We start from the raw sequence: 27,798 nt of genomic DNA, 5'->3' as shown, positions 1-27,798 counted from the left end.
TCAGTATTACATTGTGGGACGCGAATGAAGCTCGAAATGTATAAGAATGGGAATAATTGCAAAAACTAACTTCGTAAAATCATGTACAATTTATTTAAATAAAACATAAAATGAGTACATAAGTAGACTTAATAAATATAAAAATTCAAATGCGAGCAAAGTTAAATTACAAAGATACAACAACAGCAAAGTGTTTCAGGAAAGTATTTCTAAAGGACAACGGGGTTGCAGTATTCTCCTCCTGATGGATTCAAATGAAAGCTCATCGCTAATCTAAAATTAGAAAGGAATAAAGATTAGAAAGCAAATTATTTAAAACAGGCAAGTACAAAACAGATTTCTTTTATCTAATATTTCCTAAGTTTTCTAACAGCTTATTCAAAAGCAACTATTTTAAATTAATTTTAAGCACAAAATTTTAAGTATATTATTAACATGAAAAATAATAAGAACTCTGTACAACCAAGAATAAAAATAAATAAATAAAAACTATAAGACTATAAGATTTTATTAACGCAGCTTATGGTAAAAATAACTAGAATACATAAAACTATTTCGAAGTTTAATTTTGAATATCAATGGGAAATCGCTTAATAAGGGACTGCCGCCTATTAGGTGCCTCCACAAGAAAATTGCCACCACTTCCGGCTGTAGGAATGGCCAATACTGAAAAAAAAAAGCAAACGCCTGCAGTTCGAAAACAAAAAAAACAAAAAAAAAAAAAAAAACTTCCATGATCTCCCGCTACCGATCTCCGACGACTATAAGATAATCTATCATTGTACTTTATAAGTACTTTATAAGGATAAAGTATCGTACTTTACAAGTATAACGTATAAGCCTTTTGATGCTCTCAATATCTTCCAGATTTTTGAAACTACGCTATGCGTATTATTTGTTCGTCCTAAATGGGATATTAGTATATTTCGGAACGGCATTTTGCGGTGAATCACTATAAAAGGCGTATCAGTTTTCATATTTTTGCCTCCAAATATTATCGCTCTGTATTATATTTAAGGAAATTGAGTAATAAAAAATCTCCACGAATGTATGTAGGTTTCTCACATTGCCAGAAAACAACGGTACCTAGAGCCATCAAAATTTGAATAACATAGTTCTCCAACCGAACATGGAAACAGGAATTTTGAGTTTCAAGTTTGTTTTATTATCTGTTTTATATTTTTTAAAACTTTAACAAATTTAGTAGCAAACTAAACGTATTAAAAGCTAGCAGTGGCAACACTATCCGAAAAAATAAATTGTCTTCAGCGCGGCAAGACTGTCTGTCGAAAATTCTAAAGATATTCTGTTTTTAAACGTTTTGTGATTTTGCTGTTGAATCTAATTTTATGTATCGTAAGCACCAAAAACGTGATATTTAATAAATAAAGTAAATACACAGAACGTTAATAATAAAAAGGCAAAAAAAAAGTTGAATTTTGGTGTTAAAATGTATATGGCTTAAGTGCAAAGAAAATTATACTTAATAATAAAGCTAAAATAGCAAAAAAATATGGATTAGTAGAAGTGAGTGTAATAGAGCGGACTTGTAGACTGTGAGCTCAGCGAGAGCGTGAGAAACCTTTACAAGCCCTTTTGGGCGACCTTTAAAATCTGAAGCCATTCAGATTTCTTAAAATTTTTATTTTTATCTAGTTTTTTTTGTTTTTCAGATCTTGGAAAGGTAGAAAATTTGTGCTACATAAATTATGGGTAACTACTGCTTCTGGGTAACGAAGGTTTTCACAAAAAAGCTTTATTTTTTTATTATAAGGCAAGTAAACCTTAACTTTATATTCAAAAGCATTTAAGCAGCTTACTTCAACAAAACAACCAAAAGAAAAGAAAAACATATTCCCCTTTTTAAACCTCATTTCAACATCTACTACAAGTTGCATTTTACAGGATATGATGTCATGGATGTATAATTTCGTAATGGTAAATATTTTTAGTTTATCACTTGTCAAACCCATTCACCGCGAAATAATGTATTGCTCGTACTTTATTAAATGCAAAGTAGTGCTATTAACCATATTATTAAAACAACTGTAGAAAGGAGGCAAAATAAAAGACAAGATTGTAAACAACTGGAATAATTACTCAATGTACGACATTACATCAGTTGACGACTGCAATTATCTCTAATCTTTTCTTCTTTTTAGTTCTTTTGTCGAACTTTTTTCTCTTTTTAATTGAAATTCGGTTTTCAAATTTAAGCCCATGTAACGCCTTCGACTTTAAGAATGTCATAACTTAATGTTTCGGTTTTCAGCATAAGCAAAAAATGGAAAAATGATAATTCGCTTTTCAGTACAAGCAAAAATGAATCTTAACGGGAATTTAACTTTTGAAGGATAACAAGACTGACTGCATCCTATTACAAAAACTCTACCAAATGGAGATCACAAGCTTCTGGGCAGCAGTTCTCTATGGTAAAACTCTTGAGGATAAACTTTAACTCAAAAAATGTTAGGTCTAGTAACAAATTCGATAAGTTAGCAATACTGCTATCGATTGATTTCTTAGTAATGAGTAGCAAAACATGACAGTGTAATGTCTGTTAATCTTTCTTGCTGTTTCCTAACGGAGAATCACCGATTATACCTATTATGCTATAATTCTGTTTCGTTAACTGCAGAACTATTTTCGGTTCTGTTGATTATGGCAAAGCGCACTAGGACTATTTGTCTAACGGGAAGGATGCTATCGTGGAGGATACGTACTATCTCCTACAAACGGGAAACTAAGAATACTAAGGAGAAATTGACTCAGTTTCCCTATCCTGAGAGTGAGGTATCATCCTCCACAACACTTTAGTTCAGGCGACACTGTAGAGCAGAAAACATAGGCAGTGCTTCGCTGGGAATCGAACTCTGGAGCATCCGACTACTAGACGAACGTCCTTCCAATTACACCCCGAAGGTACACGGTAAAGAGGAAGAAAATGAGTAAGCTTTACTGCACAACCTCAGCAATTAGCACTACAACAACTAGCAGGAATTACTCTCCTAGGTTTGATAGTTTACCGGTAGGCAAAGGTGACCAGACCAGACTGGATCTAAAGTCAGCACTCTGGGCAAATAGTTATCACCACTTGGAGCAACAGTTCTGCAAAAACTTTCTTTTAGATGCTTTTAATCTCTCCAACACCATCAACATAAACGACGAACCAATTCAAAATAGCAATGGTCACCTTTTTACAGATTGCTCCCAAAAGGAGAAGGCACGGGAAGTGCCTCCTGTACACTGGAAAAAGTTACTATAATATTTGAGGGAAGAAGAAACTAGGATTCAACAAATCGATATGCAAAGCAGAACTACTAAGTATAATCTCTGCAATTAGGCGCACTAACACATATCAGCAGCAGAAATTCTTCATCCTCAGCGACTCTGTGTCAAGTCTGGTAGCTATCACGGAACATAATAAACGGCATTTTGCGTTGGTTCACCCTTGGTATACCGAATCCAATAACAGCTTTTGGCTATATCTATCTCACAAAGATCCAAAATGAGTTTTCGCTATAGGGGTGCAAGGTAATGAAGCCGATGCCCTCTTGGCAAAGCAGGCAGCTATTGCTCTAATAACCTATTAAACTTCTTTGGTCTCAGATTAAAAGAACAGCTTTCATAAGCTTGCTACAATATTGGCAAAGTAAATGATCAGAGGCAAAGGTAAGACTAAGGACATTTCGTTTGTTGCCAAAGTTAAATGGAAATCAAGATCCACCGTACTAGCCTCACATAGTTCTTGACATGTCATGTTCGGTTGTATTAATACAGGAATTTGTCACTTCAAGAGATCAGTGGACTGTACTTGACCAACGTGGAGTCCAACCTATTCAAAAATAGAGTAGTTCTTTTTAAAGCTGAGGAAATCTCAAGACACTGCGAAAGCAGAAATTACTGCGAATAACTTTATGTTTGTATTGATCAAAATTTTAGGCAGACAGTTTGTATTGTTTAAGTTCTTTTCCCTTATCCTCGTTAGTAAGTTAGTAATAGTTCCCTACAAACTATTACCATAGGTTATAATGAGATTTATTTTGTGTTTACTCATTTCCTACAGGACAAACAAGTTATTGCATTAGAAAAGCAAGGAGCATTAGCAACATAACGATCTGTCATAAGCACAGCTCAGAGTATTACACTCGTGTGCAAAATTAAGGGAATTTGCACATTATGTCCAATTCCTGAAAAACTAATTAACATATTTAAAAAAATTGATAAGAATATACATTAAATAAATAAAGAAAGAGATGTACTATTCAATAGTCATTTTATGTACACATGATTATCAGTAAAGCTCATAGTTCAGGGATATCCAAAGCCCAAGTTTTAATATGGGACAATAAATGAGTCTATATGGGGTATGGTGCTCTCTCACATCCCGGCCGCGTAGCTTCACGGCATACTGGAGAGTCCCTGTTGCATTTGATTCCACTCTTGCAGCAAGACCTTTCAACTTCGGGATGGTTCTCGGAGGAGAATGGCGAGATGAAACTGCTCTCCCAAGAGCATCTCAAACCTGATCTATAGGGTTAAAGTCAGGAGATATGGCTGACCAATTCATGCTACGAATATCCTCACTTTTCAGGTAATCGTTAACCAGCTGGGCTGTATGTGAACGAGCGTTGTCGTCGATTAATAGGAACCATGGTGTGCGGGCAATGGTCAGGAATAATACTGGATTTCTTAACTTTGTGAGCAGGATCACACATTTTCCAAATTTAATTTATACCACTGCGTCATTTATCAAGAAAATCTGCCCGATAAAAAGCTCAATCTCAAAAGCAAGGTGGCTGAGTCAAAGAAAAGTTTTAAGAAAGTTTGTTGAAATGCTGTCGGTGATTAAAACTTTTTTCAAATACAAAGATAACTATGATCAAAAATTGGAAGATATGGTATAAGGTATTTCTCCTGCCTTCTTAGCATGCCTTCTTAGTGTAGGGGTCAGCACGCTTGGTGCTTATACCAGAGGTCCGTGTTTCGATTTTCGGCGACGGCGTTGATCATTTTTCAATGTTTCTTGCTTCCAAATAACAAAATGTCTTTATAATGGAGTGGCTTGCTGACGTGATATTTTTAATCGACATTACTGCAAAACTTGATGGTCTAAATACCACGCTACAAGAAAAAGAAAACACACATTGGATATGATGAGCTCGAAATCTGCGTTTCTAGCTAAAATCTATTTGTGGAAAAACAACTGAGTGGAGAAAGACAATTAATATTTTTCGTCATTTGCCTTCACTCTAGATCTGGAGATTTATTCTGGAGTATGATCCATCTAAGCATGAAAACCTTCTGTTACGTAGTTCACAATTTAAAAGATTACAAAATACGTTTTCTATGGAGCTCATTTTATTGTTAACCAAAAATTCTTTTTTGGAATTAGCCATAACAAAAAAGACTTCGTCAGAGGAAACATTTTGTTTTCTTAAATAAATTGGAGATTGAATTAGAGATTGGTACTCTTCATACTGATGTAACACTCAAATAAAATTGATGAAGTACTGATAGAAGGCTCAAATAAAAGCAAAAATAAGAGTTATGAAGTTTTTAAACTAATATATCCTGTTAAATACAAAAACATAATACTTAGGTGTGCACTAACAATAAAAGTATGTTTTAGGTCAACATTCCTCTATGAGCGAGCTTCTTCACAACTTAATAAAAGGTATGTGCAGAAATATGTTGACTTTAGAGCATGTGAAAAACAAAACTGTATTGGCTTGCTGTGTAGCAGAATATATGCCAAATTTGTAATAAGTGGTCCAAGAATATTGACAATCAAATATATCATTAATAGCAAGTTAATGACTTAATACAGTAGTCACTTAATGAGATATCTGACAATTTATCTGACAATTAATGAGATATCTGACAGTTGGATTTTCTTGCATTAGTAATTAATCAATAGTACGTGATTTTCTTTATTTTCTAATTTGAAATAAAAATAGCTTGGACCTACACTACATTCGCGGTTATAACAGATTATCTTCAGTTTTTTGTAGGTTCGTATTAAATTGCCTTATTATTTTTAAACACAAAATAATCCAGTAAATTCACATATTTTCATGGCATTGTTATAAGACCGAGTTCCTCTGAGTCATGGCAAAATTTAAAGTAACCCTTAAGGCAAAGCCGGTTGGGCACCGGTGCATTAGACTAAACTGCCCAAAGGTAAAAAATATACCTTTGTATATGAACATCTGCGTGGGGGGTATGAAGAATACTAGGTTAAATATCGTAAATTCATATACAAAATTACTAAAATCTCAAACGAATTTGGAAATTTAATTTCTATGAATAATTAGATAACTTTATGTAACAATGTATACAATGGAACTCATGTGGAAGTTTCATGGAAAACGTTTTGCCTGGAGCATTTTTTTTTTTTTTTTAATAATTGTCCAGATGAGTACTAAATAGACCCAGAAGCGACTGATAGCCCTTAGTCGAGATAGTACAACTAAAGGCTAAATATTATACGCTATCATATGGGATAATAAGACTAAGGACTGAAGATAAATAATACTGGCTATTAGTTTCGAAACGACATTTTGTGTCGGTTCACTATAAACGACGTATCACTTTTTAAATTGTTGCCATCAAATGTTATCTCTCTGTATTATATCTAAAGAAATTAAAAGAAATTAAATAACGAAGAATCTGCATGAATGTATGTTTCTCGCATTGTGAAAAACGACGATACCTAGTGCTATGAAATTTTGAATCCTCCACGTGAATATTACCTGGAAAACAGAATTTTGAATTTCGAATTTGTTTTATTATCTATTTCATATTTTGTAAACCTTTAACGAATTTTTGATTAACCAACTACAAGGATTTCAAAGCGAGCAATGGCAATACGAAAATAAAATTTTATCACCAGCACGCTAGACTGTCTGTCGAAAATTCTAAAAATATGCTGTTTTTAAATATTTAGTTTTATTGCTATTGAATTGAATTTATTGTGGTTTAAGTGCGAAGAACATGATATTTAATAAATTAAGGTAACACATGGAACGTTAGTAAAACACCCCTTTAGGCGTAATATAAATTCTGAAAGCTGTCAGATTTTATTTATTTTTTTTTTTTTATTATTATTTTTTAAATTTAATGTAATTAATTTTTTTTTTTTTTTTAAACAGGAATTTGTTTCTGATTGCGCTTGAAATCGATAGAGTTTTATTTTCAGCCTACGTCAAAATAGTCAAAATAAAATTGATTTTTTACCTAATTATATTATTTTATGTCATTTAAAAGTACTAATACCTCAGTTCAATTCAGTTAATGCGAAAGACGTAATGTGTTTATGAAATTAAAAATTATTTCTCATTCAGATTAACGACCAAAGTAAACAAAAAATCAATTCCATTGTTTATTTCAATTAAACAATAGAAAAGAATGGTATTCAAATTAATTTCATTGTTTTTAGAGTTTTTGCTTCAAATAAATAAGTAAAAAGTGTTGTCTGCTAAAGCAGTTTAAAAGATTTCACTACCTAATTTTGCATGAAACGGTATGTTTGGCATTTTGCGTTCAGTAAATAAATCATTTACTGTAAATTATTATATCAGTAAATAATAATCATTTCACTTTTTCTAAAAATACCCTTTGTTGAAGCAAAATGCAAGGGAAAAAAATTAAGCAAATTTTGACTTGAATAACAACCTACTTAACTTAAATAAAAAATCTGATGTGCACACCACATGACTTCCTTGTACGGAATATTAAATTATACGCATTTTTTCTTGCATTTCGTTTAAACTTATTAGATTGAATTAAACCTGCTTCGCCTACACCGCATAAACCACAATAGAATAAATGCATTCTTTAAAATTCACTTTGTTTACCATAACGACATTCTGGCGCTAGGTTCACTTAACAGTATTATATTTCGTCCATATTATAACTCAGAATGCACAAATTTTATATCATTTAAAGAATTATCTAATCGTTGCCACATGTTCTATTCAAATACTATAATAAAGCTAGATCGATGTATAAAAGAAATTAAGCAAACAAAACAAAAAAAGAAACAGTTTTTCACAGACGATTGAGTATTTCTCATTCAATTAATTCAGTTTTCACTTCACGACAAGGCAAAAATACATAAAAACTCAAAATATCTGTATTAAAAATTACGAAGTAAATCTTAAACGCTTATTTTCTCGAAAAAATTACAGAAAGGATTAAGCATGATTTAAATAATAAATGAAAACGTTATCTTTGTTCTTGCGAAGCTAAGTTTCTCTAGATTGGAAACAAATCCGCTATCCTGCTGTTTCAAATGTATACAAGAGCAATGCCCGCCATTAAAAACATTATTATGCTTAGCGGCACTTAAACAATTTTAAAATTGTTGATAATTCTAAAAATATTGCATACAGATTTACTAAAGGCATAAAAACCTTAACCGAAGGATAAGAACATCATAATTCAATCATTTTTAAAGCAAAAAATGTACAATTTACAAACATATAAGAGTAAAGAAACTGAGATCACTGAGCCGGGTAACAGAGTGGATATATATATAAATATATTTATATACGTTTGGTGCGGCCGATTGCAACCAAAATACGAGGTGCACATCTACATGTTATAGCAGTCCTATATACAAAATTTCAACGTTCTGAGGCTATTCGTTTTCGAGTTATGCTAGATACGTACGTACATACGTTCGTACAGACGCCACGAAAAATTCTCTTCAGAATTCATTTTAAAGCAGTTTTATAATTTTTTTGGAGGAAAAGAGTGTTTTATTCTGTCCCTACGTACATATATCACGGAAATACATCGTTAAATTGCATTTATGGTCAAAATGGGATATGAGGTCAAAAATATTATGAGGTCAAAATGGGATATTTTCTTTGAAATATGCTGCCTGAAACTTTTAGCGATTACAATACTTCTTTTTTAGTTCGTGCAAGGAAGTAAAAAAGGAAAACCCAATTATATACAAATCAATCATGTCTTTTGATGTATATGCGTTGCAAAGTATCTTAACTATATAGATGTAATTATATAGTTGAGATACTTTGCAACGCATATACATCAAAATCATTAGTAAATAGATGTTGGTAATTACATCTATACTTAAAGTATAGATGTAATTACCAACATCTATTTACTAATGATTTAAAATATTATTTACCATTTTTTAATCTAGCCTTTTTTTATATGCATATGCTTTAATTCTTAAAAATCATTACGTTATTCTTCGATTTTTTTTTGGGGGGGGGGGGCAAAGGCTTCCCGCCAAAGTCTTCTCGTATCTTACTTCTAATTCAAAGTGTTAATTATTACTTGTTAAGACAATGAAAATTGAAAATAAATTTTTTAAATTTTACGCTTCTTTCTTTCGCATTTTTCGTATTTAAATAATTTTTGCTTTTATATTTTTGGCTTCAGATGCCTTTACATAACTTACCATTTGCAAAAATAAAGGCTTTTTCTATCTGACCATATATGCATGTATCGTATATTCACAATAAATACAGGGTGATTCTAAGTTACCTTTACAAATTAAGAGGGGGAATAGTACTCATCCAGATGAGCAATAATTACCATAGAACATAGGGTCGCATTCTACTCTAAGAGGCAGAACAGACTAAGAGGCAGAAGACTAATAGAATTCCAATCTGAACTTACAACAATGCTCGGAAAGAGAATGAATGAGCCCAAATGTTGCACAAACAGTTTAGTCGCAAACTCACATTGTACACAAAATGGATAAAACCGAAAAATTGGCGTTCGAGTGTTAATTCGAGCTCAGACATTGATGGCAAACACTCAAATGCACATCTTTGATTGTCAAGGTCTCAACCTCGCAAACGATTGCAACAAGTTAATTATGTAATCAGGGGCTGAATATTATCAACTAACTCCAACGTCGTTGCATGCCGAGATTAGCATGAAAAGCTCATACTGAGTTCCGCCTGTCAGAACTTCGTATCCCATAGAAGGGCCCATCAAGTAGAATGAGCACAACAGAGTAAGTCCAGGGAGATATGATAGAAGATGGCTAAGAGAAAAACAACTGCTACCTTGATACTTGATATCAAGGTATTTTTTCCTCTAATAGCTAATTTCCCTCGAATAATTTAGATAATTAAATCTTTGCAATCGTTTACGAGGTTGAGACCTTGCCAATCAAAGATGTGCATTTGAGTGTTAGCCATGAAAGTCTCAGCTCTAATTAACACTAAAACTTCAAGTTTTCGATTTTATCCGTTTTGTGCACTTTCTGTGAGTTTGTCACTAAACTGATTGTGCAACATTTGGCCTCGTTCATTCGCTCTGCCGACACTGTTTTTTGTAAGTTCAGATTGGAATATTATTAGTCTTCTTTTCTGCCTCTTGGAGTGGAATGCGACCCTATGTTCTATGTCCCCTTCTTAATTTGTAAAAGAAATTTAGAATCACCCTGTACATAGTGAATCTGAGGTATTAGAATGAATATTACATGTATCTTTCCCGAGTTTGATATTTTTTCCCAGAATTGCCATACGTAAACAGAGGCGAACGCATCTCAGATATATGGCCTCTCTGATACATCTAAATTTCTAAACAGATGCACCTGAGAAAGTATGCACTATTGTAGATTAAATCTTTAACAGAAAAAATTAAATTCAATGAATTTTATATGTAACATATTCTGCAGTTATTTCTCGAGATGCGTCAGTATACAGTAATGCTGGCATGTTTAAGTACATGCATCAGTATATGGCAATGCAACTGAAGAAAACCAAACAAGCATTTGACTTTGCCATAATTTTGCATTATCTAGAATATGATTGAGCATTTTCTCGTGCTACTGATTAAATAATGATTGAAAGCTTCATATAAATTTTAACAAATTAAATTTCTTACTTCTTTGTAAATTTGGTGTCATCACCGCTTTTTCAGAGGATATCCATACTTTCCATAAACTGGAACTGGAGGCACATATCCATACCTAATGACTGGTGATGAGATTAAACCTTTGGTAAAATATCCTCCATATCCAGGATTTAATGGTGGTACTGGCAAAGCAGGTGGGAGCCCGCCGTCATACAGTAAGCCATTCATATAATATGGTAACGTATAGGTAGGTTTCAACAGTCCCAAATGTGTATAGGAAGCCTTAGGAAGTCCGTAGGCGTATATCGGTTTAGGAACAGCAAGGGGTAGTCCTTTGTAGCCTAGTCCCGGAACGCCGTATCCCAGCCCACCTACAACATACTTGCCAGCATATCTGTCGTAGTAAGTTGCGTCACAGGATAACAAGGAACCCAGAAATGTTAAAATTACCTAAAATTAAATAGAAATGAATGTCATTACTCAACAGCAAATTCGTTGTTTGAAGGAAATCTCTTTTGAAGGATGATAAGCAATGAAAACCGTAGTAATTTCAAATTTTCAGTCTGAATGGGAAAAGAGTCCATTAAGTATTCGGGTAGTTTGGGCAGGCGAAATATGAATTTATCCGTAATACAAATGAGGGAATTTTATTTTCCCGTTCATTTTATTTTATTATTTCAACCAGAATTGCAAAATTGATTGAAAATTTGGGGTAAGAATGCATTTCCAACCCGAATAAATTCACGGAATTACACTGTAAAAATATTCTGTTCAGTGTTACACCATTTAATGGTTCAAAGTAAGAAGAAACATCAAAACGTGGTTTACTTGCTTTCCACAGTACACTGAGATATGGTGCAATAAGGGCAGACGTGGAACTCAACTTCACAATTTTTTAAAGTAATGCTTTAGTTGAAATACAATTGATATAGTTTTCTTTCGCTAGTAAACATGGCTTCTGCTAAACAAAACAAATACAATGCTAGCTTCAAATGCAATGTTATTTAGTTTGTGAAAGGAAATGGAAATCGTACTACAGCAAGGATGTTTTAGTGTTGGTGAAAGCTACATGCGTGAGTGGAAGGAAAATGAAATCATAATAATTAGTATGCCAAAGAATAAATGTGCTTTGCATAGAAGAGTAGCGAAATTACCTATCCTAGTAGCATGTGTTTCGAGCCGAGTTCTAGAAAATATCCAAAATAAATTAATTGTAACGAGAAACAGCGTACGTAATTTGCGTTAACGTGAGAAAAAAAAAGTGCAGGAAAGTAAAAACTTTAAAGTACCAAAATTTCGCAAAGGCTTCCGAAAGATTTGGACAGTAAATTGGTAAGTTTCCTGAAATATGTTATTAACTGACGAAGACAAAAAAAAAAAAAAAAAAAAAAAAAAAAAATTATTTCGCATTGTTGGAAATTTAGAGGAAATTCCAGTAATGTTTGATATGGTAGGAAATAAAACAATTGGTCTGAAAGGAACAAAAACAGTACATGTCGAAATAACAGATCACAATTCTCACTTCAGTGTAGTATTTTCCTGCTTAGTGGACGGCACAAAATTAAAATCCGTGGTTGTTTATAAAAGAAACACGACGCCGAAATGTAGTTTCCCATACGGTGTTTTCAGTCATATTCACAAGAAGGAATGGATGGATGAAAACGGTGTGAGCCTGTGAATAAGAAATGTTTGATAAAAAAGCCTCCTGTTGCCGTAAAGAATCCAGACTGTCTTTTAGTTTGGGACATGTTCAGATGCTATCTAACGAATAATATGAAGGAATTTTTGGAATAGTGCATTAGAGACATGGCAGTTATTCCAGGTGAATTAACGCCATTAGTTCAGCCTTTAGATATGTGCATTAACAAAGCATTCAAAGAAAATTTAATACGACAGTGGACTACATAGATGTTACGTTGGTGTTAATACTTACAAAAGGAGAGCAAATGCTCATGCAAGTCTCGAAATAGTGTGTGAATGGATAATAAAAGCCTGGAATAAGATTGAACACGATATAATTCAAAAGTCATTTAAAGTAAGTACATCTAGCAATCTAGATGACGGAAGATGATCATTTATTTATGGATCAGAGTAGCAATGACGGTGAAGAGAAGACAGAGTTCGACAATATGCCTGAAGGTATAACAAAAGATGAATATGAAGAACTTTTCAAGTTATCCTATAATGAAAATTTTTAAATTGATGAGGTATGTGATTTCTTTTAAATAAATAGCATTCAGGTACATGTAGAAATCTAGTTTTTCCATGCTTATCTATTCCTTATTTTTATATCTGGCGTATAACTCGCAACCCGTAAATTTCGACCATATTTCCTGTATTAGTATACGTTGGACGCCAGAATATACGATATATATATATATAATTTATTATTAGAAAAGTTTTTTATATATATCATCTCCAAGGAACATAAATTTTATTAATGGGACTAATTATTGGAATAAATTAGAGCAAGTATTTTAAGTTATTTAGATTTCTATTGTAGTAAAAATATTTCAATAAACTATATAGAAGTAGTATTTTAAACCGGAAAAATTCTAAATTTATATTTATAAATATTTTAAACTGGAAAAACAGGAATTTTTCCAGTTACAAAAGATAATATTATTTTAATATATTAATATTTTACGGTAACCCGGGTAAGGACTTTTGCGTACACTGGGTACATTATAACGCATGGGGCTAAAAAGCGACCAGCGGTTAAATCGCTGTACGCTTATCGCAAAGGTGCTGGGCTGGCTGCATGGACGTTTCGGGATTTTCCCCAGGCATAGCGTGGATACTAGCCAATCCACCTCAGAAATTCCTCCATGAAAGCACCCTTAGTTTGGCCAGATAGCTCCCGCATGCTTTGCTGTAATCAGCTAAAACTTATGGGGTTAGTAAGACTTTCTATTTTGATAAAATAGAATTTCGAGTCCTCCTTCCCGTAGTGAAAACGATAGCATCTACTTCGAGCTATTTAAAGGAATCAATCAGAGCATTTACTTTTACAAATGATTCTCTCTAAACATTTAGCACCTCGTATTATATTGGTGAATATCCGCAAAGTTGTAAATGGGATTTACGACATCGAAAGGACCTTTCAACTTTTCAAAAAAACATTATGGTTAGATACAATACGTCTATAAAGTTTAGTACTAAGTTACTACAATATCGTAAGTTGAAGAAAAGAACATTCTTATTTCTTTGTCTTAAATAAACGATCCTTGTTAAGTCTATACAATGCTTAGCGCATATTTGATTCCTTCACAGAACTAATCTTTTATAATGCTCTTCAAATCTTTCGTATTGGTTTCCTAAATCTCTCCAAGCTATTAAAATAATGACCTTCGACGTGAGGTTTCGATTTGAGAAAGAACATGTTCTGAGGTGCGGATTCTAATGAATGAAGAAGCGATTATGAATTGTGACACTTTACTTTGCTAGAAACTGGTCGGGAAAAAAAAGTTAATTAAGTTACGGGCCATTGTTACGCACAAATTAGTTATTCGATTCAGCTTTTTTAGGCCTAACGAGCTGAATACTCTTTCTAAGTCTCTGCACTACATCTTTATAAACTATGGTTTTACAGTTAACTCTACGAAATAAAATCCTTGTAAATTATTCCAATCATAAAAGATGCCTAACTCGAGGTATCTGATATTAAATTTTCTATAGCTGAGATTGCTCCTTCTACAGCCTATGAAGATAAACGTCGTTTGTCTCAACATTATAAGCATAGTACCATGTTTTATCTCTAGTCATAACCTGTTTAAAAAATTTTCATTAATATCAACCATTTGAATCAAATCATGATATGCACAAATTCTATCTTCTTTTAGTGTTGTAGTCAATGAGCGTGGGAATAGAACGGGAACAGACCTTTAACTGATTTTAAGCTCACCCCTAGCATTCGAAGAGACGAAATGACAATTCTTCAGCAAAATTGTTTTCGTTGTTCGCATCGGGTTTGAGACTACGAACGATGACGCTCCTTGATTCATCATCAGCTTCATCACATTCGTCATGAAACCGTTTGTACCAATGAAAATGTTTTCACTGCAGCCAATGTACATTTTCAGATAAAATCACACATTCCCATTAAAAAAGGCGAGAGATTAGTAAACAAAAGTATCCTTTAAAATGTAATATGAATTATCGCAAATGTTAAGAACTTAAAGCTGATATTGAATAATTTGGGAAATCATAATATTATCAAATTATTATATTATATTTATTAGTACATTTAGTTAGTTCATAATGAGTAGCTTAGAATGATGCACTTGCACATGAACGACTATCAGAATATTTAAAATTTTACATTTTAATTTGCCATCATGAAACATACAAGCTTTATATTTTGATCCGGCAGGTATTTCTTTTAAATTCATCTGTTGCAGAACCATCTAATTTATAGAATTTACACATGCTTTTGAGAAACTTAAACCATTAATTTTGAATTATAAAAAATAAGGTTCGTAAAAATAGGACGTTTGAACTTTGTGTGCTGCCATCTAGTGTCTGCAATGTGATCTACTTAATTAGGTCATGAAAAAAAATCAGTTCCAGTTGACTTAAAGGGAAAATGTGCTCTATTTTAAGAAAAATAACTTTAGCTATTCAATTAATTGAACATTTTGCTGTCGCCGTGATCGTATAGTGGTTAGTACATTGCGTTGTGGCCGCAATAACCCAGGTTCGAATCCTGGTCACGGCATTCCATTTTCTTGCATTCATCTTCATTTTGTTATTCTTTTTTCCCCGCATAATATGGTTGATATCAGATACACTTTACGCAATTATCTGGAAGTAAACATTTGCACAGTACACATTTTGACTCAAGCAGTTTGTTGCTCAGATTGTGATTTTTATTATGAGTTTTTTGATGAAATAATTACGTCCGCATTATTATAATAAATAAAATCAAATGTGTCATGGATAATTTTATTATCTGTCAAAATCATAGGTTAAAAGTGCTTCTGACAGATAAATATGCTACCTTTCTATGGGAATAGATGCTTTTGCGTAAGATTTTACAAAGTGCTTAATTGTTTGCAAGGGCTTTGCTGTAATAAATTGGTTTTAATAAACTTACATTATTCTTATCCCCTTCTTGGTATCATTTATTTTAGATAAACTAACAGATAAGTATTTTTCTCTTTGCGGTTTGTCATAAAATTTAGACGTTTTGAACAGAACAAGGCAGTTCTTGCTAGATCATCCAGAAACCGGCTCTGATTAAATATGAAAAATACCGTGTCGGTATAAATTTGTGCTTTGAAATGCACTCACAGTTATACTGAAAGAACTCCAGTCAACACTACGTTTTTTTTAAAAAAAATTCCTTGAAAAAGGCTTTTCTGCATTTAAACTTCAAGCCTGAAAGTTGGTGCAAAAGTTATACAGTAAGAAACTCGCAGTAAAAAGATTCAAGTTCGTTTTATTAACTATGATAAATATTTACTGATGTTTATATGCGATACTCATACTTAAAAATATTGAAACTATATATATATATATATATTGCCAACATGTCACGCTTATACATGTGTGACTTGACAATTATTATATACATACTAGCTGAAACAATTCCTATTTATAGATTATATATAATATAGTGCTTGGATTGGCAATAGTTTCTGTTTTTACAAGACATACATTAATGTCTCTTTTTAAAGTGAAAATGTCAAGAAATGTTTTCTAGCTCGTTAAATTTAACATTTGCTTCGAATTGCTAAATTTAACATTTGTTTCGAATTATTAATAAAATATTGGTTCAGTTCATTTTGTATTTCAAATGAATAACCCTTAATAGTTTTGTCACAAAGATCATACTCGTAACTATCGGTAAAGTTAAGAATGTAATTTATAATATCAGACGTTCTTTTCAAGATTCTCTAAGAGATTCTCAAGAAACATTTATGATTAGACATTAACATACATAAAGTATAAAACGCGCACATTATCCGTAAAAGATCAGAATTTTTTTTTTTTTTTTTAATTTTGAGAATTTAAGATGTTAAATAAATTATTGCAAACAGTAAGAGCTCAAAACTAATCATTTAGATTTTGTAGGGACGTAATTTTATCAGATAAAAAATAAGTGTGTTATCTTTGTTATTGCATGTTTATCAGTATACTAAAACTTAATTCATATTTAGTTCATATACTGCTCCTTCTTTTAACAGAATATCAGAATGTTTAAAATTCTACAATTTGATTTTTATGATCATAAAATGTAAAGGTTCCAAATTAAAGTTGGCGTACATTTCCTTTAAATTTATTGATTGCAGAGACATTCAGTTTTCAAATTTCAAAATCTTTTAATTCAAATGTTAATAATTAATGGCATATGTAAGCTGTTGAGAAACTTAATGCACTGAAGTATAAAAAATTTGCTTCGACAAAATTAAATTTCGTGCTGCCACCTGGTATCTGAAATATAATCTATTTAATTTGGTTTGTAAAATGTATCGGTTCCAGTTGAGATAGAGGAAAACAAATATTATACTGAGTTAGAGGAAATTTTGAGAAAATTAATTTTCTCATTCAATTAATCGATGTTTATTTGGCGCCGTGATCGTATAGTGCTTAATATATTGCATTGTTACCCCAGTAACCTAATTCGAAAGCTTGGTCTCGGCACACCCTTTCATCTTTGTTTCCTGCATTTTGGAATTTAGTTTACTTGATTCTACTCACAATAAACTCATATAGCTGACAACAAAATTTTCACTTTTCAGTTGCTACTGAAAAATACTATGTCCAAAAAGTGTTGTTCGTAAATTCACATTGCCAAAATTTAGTCTCATTTGCAATAATATAATAGGGGGACCGGAAAGTAATGTCGTTTCTGCGCATGTCGACAACAACATCCTAAGCGCAGAAATGGAAGCAAATCCGTGTCAAACAATCTTAACCAACCTTGGTCGACCATCCAAGAACATTTAAAGCAGAATGGAAAAATAATCAAAGCAGGTGTTTGAGTCCCCCATAATCTGTACGAAAAGAACACAGCCAACCTATCCATCACATGCAACGTATTGCTTCAACGGCACCATACAGAACCGTTTTTTGATCGTTTGATTAGTGGAGACAAAAAAATAAGTCCTATATGATAATCCAAAAATTAAAAGGCAGTTTTAATAGGGGTCACAAAGGGTTTACGAAAAGGCGCTTCTGGGTGTTTGATGGAGTATTCGTGGAATTGCTCATTTTGAATTGCTTAAACCTGGAAAACTGTTAATGTAGACCTTTATTGTGAACAATTGGATCTAGTGAACCAATCTTTACTCGAAAAATATCAATTGTCAACAGAAAAGGCATCATTCTGCAACACCACCATTGGAAAAAATTAATGAATTGGGTTGGGAGATACTGCCATACTCACCCACCATACTCGGCGGATATCGTGGCATTGGATTTCCATTTATTCGGATTCCTACAACATTTTCTCAGTTGCAAAAAATTTGAAAATTTGGATGATGTCCAAAATGTCCTCTCGAGATATTTTACCCAAAAACCAATTGATTTTTATCGGTCCGGGGTTGAAAATCTGCACACTAGATAGCAAAAGGTTGTTGATAACGAGGATGATTATATTATTGATTAAAAATAAAAACTTGTTAAAAATGTGTTCGTTTGAATTTAAAGTAAGAAAGCGATATTACTTCCCGGTCCCTCTAGTTTTTATTGTGCTTATATTTAGTATTTGAAGACTTATATTAAGTAAAGTTTTAAATTATATACATCTTGCTGGGGATAGTATTTACTTAGGATTTGTTTCATAATAGAATGTTTCAAATTATTATTATTGTTATTATATATGTATATGTATTACAAAAATAATATTGTTAAACATTTAAACGCTGTTTCTAGAGACAAAAAAAAAAAAAAAAAAAAAAAAAAAAAAGCAGAAGCTTGAAAAATTGAAAGCAAAATGTTTACACCAGGGGTCGCCAAATGTTTTTGATCATCGCCCCCTATATAATTTTTCGAAATCTCCATAGACCCCACAAAGGTAATTTTCAGGTAATTAAAATAAAACTTTATATTAGTCTAAATATTTAATAAATCAGAAACAGTAAGTAAAGTAGCTACGGATTTTTTACTTCTTAATGAGATGAGTGTGCCTGGTGTTTCTTGGCAAGGTTCGCTATATTGGGTTCAAAATTAGTCAATTTTAACCGTAAATCCCCTCAAAGCTCCACATTTAATTTATTTCTGTTTTTAGTTAAAATTGAATTAACGTGACTGAAACCGGCTTCAACCATATACGAACTTGGAAACGCTAGCATAAATGGCTGAGCCATTTCGTAAAGTTTCACATATTTTTGCTTTATATTTATATTAGTCCAAAATTTATGTATTGTCAAATTTTTAATAAGCGTTTTTGCTTCAAGATCGGACAATAGTTCAGCAAGCAAATCTTGTATGTTGCTTCTAAAGGAAACTGTTTTGTATTTACGGGGAAAACACCCAACCTTGCAGCCTGCCCTTTATATTCGATCCCAGGTCTAACTACGAGTATTCAGCGGTCTTAACCGCTTGGCTACTTATTTGACTATCTTTGAAGAGAACGCGTATATTATGAAACATTGATTACCTTTCTTGACTTTAAATGCCCATAAATATTTTACTCTAACCATATTATTTTGAAACCCTTTCCTTCCCAAAAGAGGCTAAAAATATTTCCTTATCTTTCAAATAATATTTCTTTATCTTGCAAAACCCATGATTGCATCAGAGTAATTTTATATTCATTTATATTTGTATTCGTTAAAACTCTTTGCTCATTTTTGCTCTTGCTCTCGCTTTGGGCTAATTTCTTTAGCCCAAATTTCGCAAAATTTCACTAATACTACAGGTTTATATTTATTTACTTTTACATTTTATATCTATTTACTTATGTTACACTAAAAGGATATAATTTCCGATATAAATACTATTTAAGGTAATAATTATTTTTAAGAACTTGCAAAATATTATATTGTAGTTTCATAAAATAATTTTCTAATCAAAAATTTTGAAAGGTGAGTGCAAAAAGGAATAATTGTAAAACTATTTCATGCTATAAAATTAATAATAATAATAAATTTCATATAAAATTTTAATAACAAAAATTAATTTGAAGCATTTAATCGCACTACGCATTATTTTTAAATAAGAAAAAAATTTCAAATTTTACCAAATGGTCCTAATGAACAAATTACTTACATACTGTAGGAAAGGAATTATTATGAAGTATGTTAAAAATTTAAACATTTGGGCGACGGAATTAAGTTTATTGTAGCAAGAAATTATGCAGATATTCGTAAAAATTTTAGAATCAAATTCATTCACATGTTAATAAAAATATAGCACAAAAGTGTTTTTTTTAAATCCTATAATATTTCATTAGATGAATCTACCCTGATTAATATATTTAGATGAAATAAAGTAATGAAACATCGCAAAATAAATCTTATGCAGACTTCCAGATTCTTGAAAGGGAAGATTTAGTCTCTTTTTCATTCTAAAAGTAACGCTGATGAACTATGAAAAAGATGCTAAAACGACCACGTCTAAAAGCGGTCATATCATGACGTTTCAACGACGTCGACAAATTGCCATGATACAACGGCAAATATTTTGCGTCTTCTTTGTAAAGACGTCGTAAAAGTTATAACGACCACTTTGCAACATCTCGGACCAGTTTGCAACGTCGTGTGCTACTTGGGAAGGCTGTCATGAAAGGAAATAATATACGAGTTTATATACCTGGTTAAAATAAAATGGAAGTTAAAAATTCAATGTTGAAACGAAGGAAATTTTAATTTCTTTAAATAACGGAATAATTTATTTACCAATAAAAACCTTGAACTAAAAACTGATTAAAAAAGAAAGAAAGAAAAATACGACGTCTGCGAAAGCGACTTTTAAACTTTTTCATCAAGAAAGTTTTCTACAAGTTTTTGAGAAACATTCGAAAATAAATAAATAAATTCGTTAAAAAACAAATTACAAGAGAAGTTTAAAGGTAGAATTCCTGGAAATTTTGCATTTAATTTAAGTTTTGCATTTAATTAAATTTTACATTTAATTTAATTTAATTTGCAGTTTTTATTCAAAATTAATATCTTGCACCAAATTAATTTTTGTTTTTAACGAAGTAAAAGAGATTTAATCAGTATTTAAGAAATCTTTGAAAACTCTTTGCCATTTCGATTTTAAAAAGTACATGTGAGCATAACCCATCCTTACACATAAGAGTTTTAACTGACCCTATTAAATTCTTCATTGGAACTGTTTCATTTTCTTCATCAAAATACTTTTATTTTAGTGTTTCATATTCCTTCATTTTGCATAATTTCCCGTTTAAACTACCTGAATCTCTCTAATTGAAAATTTCTACCCTGCACAGTTTCCTATTCAGTATTTTCGACACCTTATGCGATACATACATTTGACACCCCTTATAAATATAACGTATTAATACCTGGAAGCAAAATGTGACCTGTTACATCCAACGACTTCATATAACAGTATATATCTCGTTGGTTACGTCTGAAAGAACAACTCACCTAGCGCTCTAGGCGGCTGCATATGTCATCTATGCTTAGAACCAGCCCTGTTCTTTTACATGTATTTCTTAATCCTTACACCTATACTCTTAACTCTATTACTCATTATTACTTGTAGAAACCATTTCATAACCTTTAAATATTAGCAAATATTATAAGTTAGACTTCGTATAGTTAATTTCGGTTGATTTGCATACTTCTGTTTTCAAAAACTAAACTAATCTCGCCTTTCAAATACGATTCTACATAGTGAGGTACGCTGTGCTGCCATCTATTGTTGAAAGAAATAACGGATTTAAGTCAGTTGATTATAGATAGTTCTATTCCCTGAAAATAATGAAAGAACTATTTTATAATTTAATTAATAATGGAAAAACTAAGTTTCTTTTTCTTGTTTTCCCAAACTTAAGCTGTCCCACATATTTAAATATATGCTTAATGATGAAGTAATAATTTATTTTTATATCATCGTAAAGAAAGCGGCATTTGAATATTAATGTAAAATTTTATTAACTGTGTATTATTAAAATAGTTAATAATTAATAAGAGAATCAATAAGTTAGTATTACTGTAGGATTTTGTAATACATTAATATTTCAAGAAAGTAATTTATTTTCTTGACCAAAAAATTATTCTAGTTGCAGTATTCACTGCAGTATGTGAAACATTTGCGACCAGATATATCGTCATAAAATCTTAATAATAATTATTAAACTGTTTTTAAATTATATTTTAAGTTCTATACATGCAACTCTCAATAATCTAATCATAAAAGTTAACGAAGTATTTACATCTGACTGTAATTAACACATTTTCAGAATGATTTCTGCGGAAATAAAATGTCATGTTTTATATTGAACTTATATTACATATCGGAAGTTTACAATTTACCATTATATCATTTTGATACTTTTTCTAAGATGCGTGTGAAAATATTCTTCACTACAAACAAACATCAGAACTAAGAATCAAGAAATGTGTAGGTCCTTGGCTAATATAAAACTTGTGACCCTTGACACTAACTGTAATATTAGCAGTAGTAATAATTAATAAGTATAACTTCTATGACTAATTTCTTCAAACAACAAAAAATACTGGCCATTAGAGCAGTTAGTTTTAAATTTTAATTAGCAAAATCAGAAACCTTTACATGATATTTGCATAGTTAAAACTTAAAGAAATTTAGTAAATTAAGGTATGTATCAACAAGTTGAGTAGTTATTTTAATAACAAATTTACTGAGTTAACGAATTTTTTCATTTTTCTTAAATTTGTTTACAATCGATATGATTCCAGCTACATATGTTTTGTAGAAGAGAGCAAGTGAAGGTATAGAATATGCTGTAATTATGTAAGCAGTGGATAATTAAGTAAGCAGTGGATTATGTAAGCAGTGGAAGAGATAAGGATAGAGAGAAAGAAAGTAGATGTCAGATAGCCGTTGCTAATATGACTAAGGAAATAAATACTTCATATTTAATAAAAATAGTAAAAAAGATATCATTTAACAGGATACAATAAAATCTTTTATAATAAATATATTTTGTGGAATATTATTCTGAAGCCTCACGAAATCGATATAATTTTGTTTAAAATCTATGCCAGACTAAGGCCGCCCTTCCGCACAGTCTTAAATATTCAAACAATCTTTCTGATAGCTCCTTCCCTACAATTAATCCACTGAGACAACACCTACATATTATTGTATTCTCAGGATAAAAAAAAAAAAAAAGCAAATCTAAGTAACGCTTAAAAAATATAGCTTAACACTCTCCCACTAGATGGCAGCAGAAGAAGTGCTTCCTTGGTTATTCAACGGAGCTGATCGAAAAGTGGACATTTATTTTTATCTATTGCCATTTATTTGCTTTCATTGAATGCCTCGAAGAAAACCTCTTCCAAATATTTTTGCATTCCTTTCATGATTATTTGGTGTCCTGGTGAGATAGTATTGCAGCTAGAAATGTTTGTTACAAACTTTGTGTGCAAGCAATCCACTTAAATAAACTAAAGGCTTTTAATATTTGAGTTATTTCCTTATTAAATGACTGAAAATCTCCATGTGACATTAATTTACGATGAGAAACATCATAACAATTTCTAGATGACTTTTCCTAAAGTCATAGGAGGTATTTCGGGCGCCATACTGGCTTCTTTTTACCCCTACGCCTTTAGCTCGATACTAGACAAAGCGGAATGATCGGTCACAGCAACACAGAAGCATTTCCTAATTTTATGACAAGCACGCTGAAGTTCTCCAAAAACCATTATAGAGAAAGGATTATGGCTTGTGTCTCCCCCTTCTTATACATGCATGGAGGTAGGAAATAAGATGGAGTGGCCCTAACCGGTTTTCCCCATACCCTACTTTGAAGCACTGGTGATGTCTTCGTGGTGACCAAAACATTGGGTCATTTACCATTAAGGGGTTCAATGGGTTTTGACACGATCGGATGTATATATTTTGTAATTACGTCGTAAATATACATATAAATATATATTTTTTCTTTTTCTACAATACTTCAGAGTCCGAAGTATATGAAAAGAATATATTTTTAAACAACATTTCATTCTGAACCGAATTAAATGCTAAATTTTTCACAGAACAGTTTGCACAAAATGGCTTAATTTGAATGAAATATTTTCACAAGTTTTCCTTAATTACATTAGAAAAATTTTTTAAGGTAATTCGATTTTATTCGTTTAAGGATTACACAAATTAAGATCAAAGTTTATTATATTATTAATATTAAATTTATGCATTATTTCTTTTCTACCTCCTTTCTTACCTCCATGCTTTACGCGTGTGTTTGTTAACAAGCTTCCGCGAGTATCCGCAATTTTATTGCATCCCTCGATTTTAACGTTAGTACATGATAACTAGGAAGTAGTTCATACTATCTCTCACGTAATTATTGCCGTTATATTATGATTTATTGGAAGGAAGCTTTGATTCGTAAAACTCAAAAGACATTAACCTCTGGCACAGTAAATAAATTATGGTACTATAGTAACGAATGGAAGGCCCGATTAAACAAACAACGTTTGTATTTGGACGCCTTTTTTTTCCCGGACTGAACGAAGGTTGTACAGACATTTCAGCATCGAATCAAATTTTCGTTTCAAGAGAATATTTCAGCGTTGAGTCACAAAGTTTCTTTGTGAAGTATATCCCTGGAAGAAACAGGATGGTCACTTGTTCATCTCTTGGCAAATCCCAAATATGATATGCTTTGCAGCAAAAAAGAACAATTACAATGAATATATGCAAAATGGCACTACACGAGAACCAAACCAAGCTGGCGACATTTTATTAAAATTGGCGAATTTGCTGAAGATATGGCGCAAGGAAAATAGATGAATAACTAAATAAAAATGAAAAAAAGAAATACAGAACCAAGTGGTTTGGTTTAAATGGAAAAGTTCTTTTTATTAAATCTATGTTCGTGTCCCTGTTAATTATTTTTAATACACGTTCCTGTTCCTGACACTAATTTTTTACAAACGTACTTCGTTTATTCTTTATCTCTATTTAAAGGGAATAAATAATTAATTTCTCGTATTATAATTTCTTTTCTACACTTATTTTTCAAATAGAATGTTTTAAAATGTTAAGACATATGCATTGTACTCTACGTTTTCAAACTGAGAGTTACATTTAAACCTACATAAGCAAGTAGCGCTTGAAAATTGTTCAGAATTAATCGGGAAAAGCAAACTTGTACTTTACATATTCTTAATACTTTGTACGAATACTTTACATGAATAAAGTTAAGAATACTCTAAATGAAAAACTTTATGAATACTTTATAGAAATAATTTTATGGATATTTTACATGAATAACTTTCTGTATTCTTATATGACTAACTTATGAAGACTTCATACGAAATACTTCACATGAATTTTTCTTTATATGAATAATTACATAAGTAGAATTTTATTTCAACATTTATGCACTTTTTACGCTTCTTATATACTCTGATATTTCAAAGATTCGTTTTGAGCAAGTTCCTTTTAAAGTTGCTTTCTTATATTTTTTTAAGTGCCGTAAATCTGTGGAGTAATTAAGTATTTGTCGGAGCCAGGAAACATGAGAAATCACCTATACCTACACCGGGATTCGAACTCCATACCTTCCGATTGCTAGCCGAATGTGTTTCCAATTTCACAAAAGATATCAATTATATTTAATAATTTCAGCTTTTGATTTCTGATTAGCTTTGCAAGATGATCGGGAGAAGATTATTTTCTGCATTATATTGTCCAAGCACTTGCAGGGGGCATACAAAATTTCCTTAAACCATTTCTTTTTCATTTAGGTACTACACATGCGTTTAAAACAGATAGATCTCGAATTGAATTTTGAAGTATATGTATTGTAACGGTAATTAAAATTAGAACAAAAAATATATTTACGTGTTTACAAGTTTTTACCCTTCATGAAATGAAATTACAAATACTTGCAGCAGTTATTAAAAATGCTAAAAATATTTTTATCAATTAAAAGAAATCTCCATTTTATAAATTAACAGCCTGTTTAACTAACAGTAATAATACAACATGTTTTTTGAGGTTTAATAATACTTTTTAAGGTTTTCCTTGTCTTTTAATAAACTTACGTTGCTTAATTTGATTTCTATTTTAGTTTTGTGAATTATAATATAGTTGCATTTTAACAAATATTTGGCAGCTTAAAATATCCTGCGTTACTCTTCAAATTTTACTTAAATTAAAAATTAATATAAAAATTATTAATGATAAAAGAGTTAAAATATAAATAGTATATTGGCATATTATTATTTCCTATTCAAGTTTCCTTTACATCAACATATCTGAAATGATAATATTTAATGAAAAGTTTAGGCAAGCTATTTCGTCTCTTTGAAAACTACAAAATATTTTTTTTTTTTTTTTTTTTTGGAAAAGGTCAAAAAAATTTTTTTTTATACAAATCGGTGTAAATAAGAAAATTCAAACAACGGCTTTACCGAAATTAATGTACTCATTACAAAAGGAAGAGAAAAAAAAGTTTTGAGAAACGTTTAATTATTTCAGGAAAGTGAAGGAGTTTTTGTTTAGAGTAACTTTCTGAAAGTAAAGGATTTTTTTTTTTTAAATAAAAAGTCATGTCCTACATTGGGGGAAGTTCAAAAATTCCCTTACAGTCTAAAAGTTTGAAGTTTTAAAATATTTGATGCTTATATCTGTTTAATTATTTAATTAAAAACAATTCTTTAAGAAAATCCACTTGTTATTTAACAGTGTAGTTTTAACTATGAACGCAGATAAAGAAAGCGAAACTTACCGCTGCTTTCATCTTTAAGCCTAACCAGTTGTTTCTACTTTGAAATGTACAGTTAAAATTAAACGTACTGCTATCGTGACTATGCTATATATACTTACTTGAATAATTCCTTCAAAGATTGGCTTCGAAGTGATTTAGGTTAATTTTCACATACCCATATCCGGTGCAATATCGAAATGTAAATGTCAGGGTACGATTTATGTTGAATTGATAATATTCAGCTAATGGGGCAACACAGCAAGGCCGTGTAATGGCGCCAAGGTAAGAACTGAAAAAACGTAGAATAGTTCTTAGATGACCCCATCCAAAACAATCGGACAATAGCTTCGCAAGTTTATATGTCTAAACAGACGGTTGAGATATTTTTGAATGCGTGATACTACAGTGGGTAAGCATCCTAATTTTTTTTTTAATGGGTGATATGCCAGTCTAGAATGCATTCATTGCGGTTGTAAAAGAACCAAGTTTCATTTGGTACTTGGTGCTATTTAATGGCAGGCTTTTTAAGATACAATTATACGAAAGCTAATAATATCAAAATTAATTTACATAAAGTCTTATCACTATGAATTTTATGTATACGACAGGTGAATGTAATTATCTAAATTTTATCAGACACGTCAAAATTTAAGTGATTATATTTTATATTATTAGCCTAAAGGGGCGGTATCCCAGAAGAGCTATTAGTCTCAACGGCATTTTGTGGCGTTTCACTATAATCGGCGAATCTAAATTGTTGCCACTAAATATTATCGCCCTGTATTATATTTAAAGAAATTAAATAATGAAGAATCTTCAGGAATGTATGCATGTTTTTCATATTGTGAAAAAACGACAGAACGTAGAGCCATCAAATTTTGAATAACATAATCTTCCACCCTAACATGGGCACCTGGAAGCCCGCATTTTGAATTTCGAATTTGTTTTATTACCTACTTCATATTTTATAAAATTTTACAGAATTTTTTATTTACAAACGCAACGATTTCAAAGCGGAGCAATGGCAACACTGTAAGGAAAAAAATATATATCTCCAGCGCGCGAGACTGTCTAATTCTAAAGATATGCTGTTTTTAAATATT

At 31.4% G+C, this 27,798-nt stretch overlaps 1 protein-coding gene and 1 non-coding gene across 2 annotated transcripts; one reads left to right on the top strand and one right to left on the bottom strand.

The window, feature by feature from the left end:
* Positions 1-66: 66 nt before the first annotated feature.
* LOC118197183 (uncharacterized) lies at positions 67-26,785 on the bottom strand. The gene is made up of 3 exons (XM_035368694.2): positions 26,717-26,785; positions 10,879-11,298; positions 67-273 (listed from the first exon to the last, which is right to left on the bottom strand). The coding sequence occupies exons 1-2, from the start codon at positions 26,726-26,728 to the stop codon at positions 10,900-10,902; spliced, it is 411 nt and encodes a 136-aa protein (XP_035224585.2). The 5' UTR covers positions 26,729-26,785; the 3' UTR covers positions 67-273; positions 10,879-10,899.
* Positions 15,494-15,565, top strand: TRNAH-GUG (transfer RNA histidin (anticodon GUG)). The gene has a single exon. It is a non-coding gene; the product is annotated as a tRNA-His (tRNA).
* Positions 26,786-27,798: the final 1,013 nt, after the last annotated feature.

Source organism: Stegodyphus dumicola, chromosome 1 (assembly GCF_044657685.1).
Source record: "Stegodyphus dumicola isolate Sdum_Otavi_A_Nest chromosome 1, ASM4465768v1".
Taxonomy (NCBI): domain Eukaryota; kingdom Metazoa; phylum Arthropoda; class Arachnida; order Araneae; family Eresidae; genus Stegodyphus; species Stegodyphus dumicola.
Note: the sequence above shows the minus strand (reverse complement) of the source record. Positions and strands in the feature narration are given on the sequence as shown.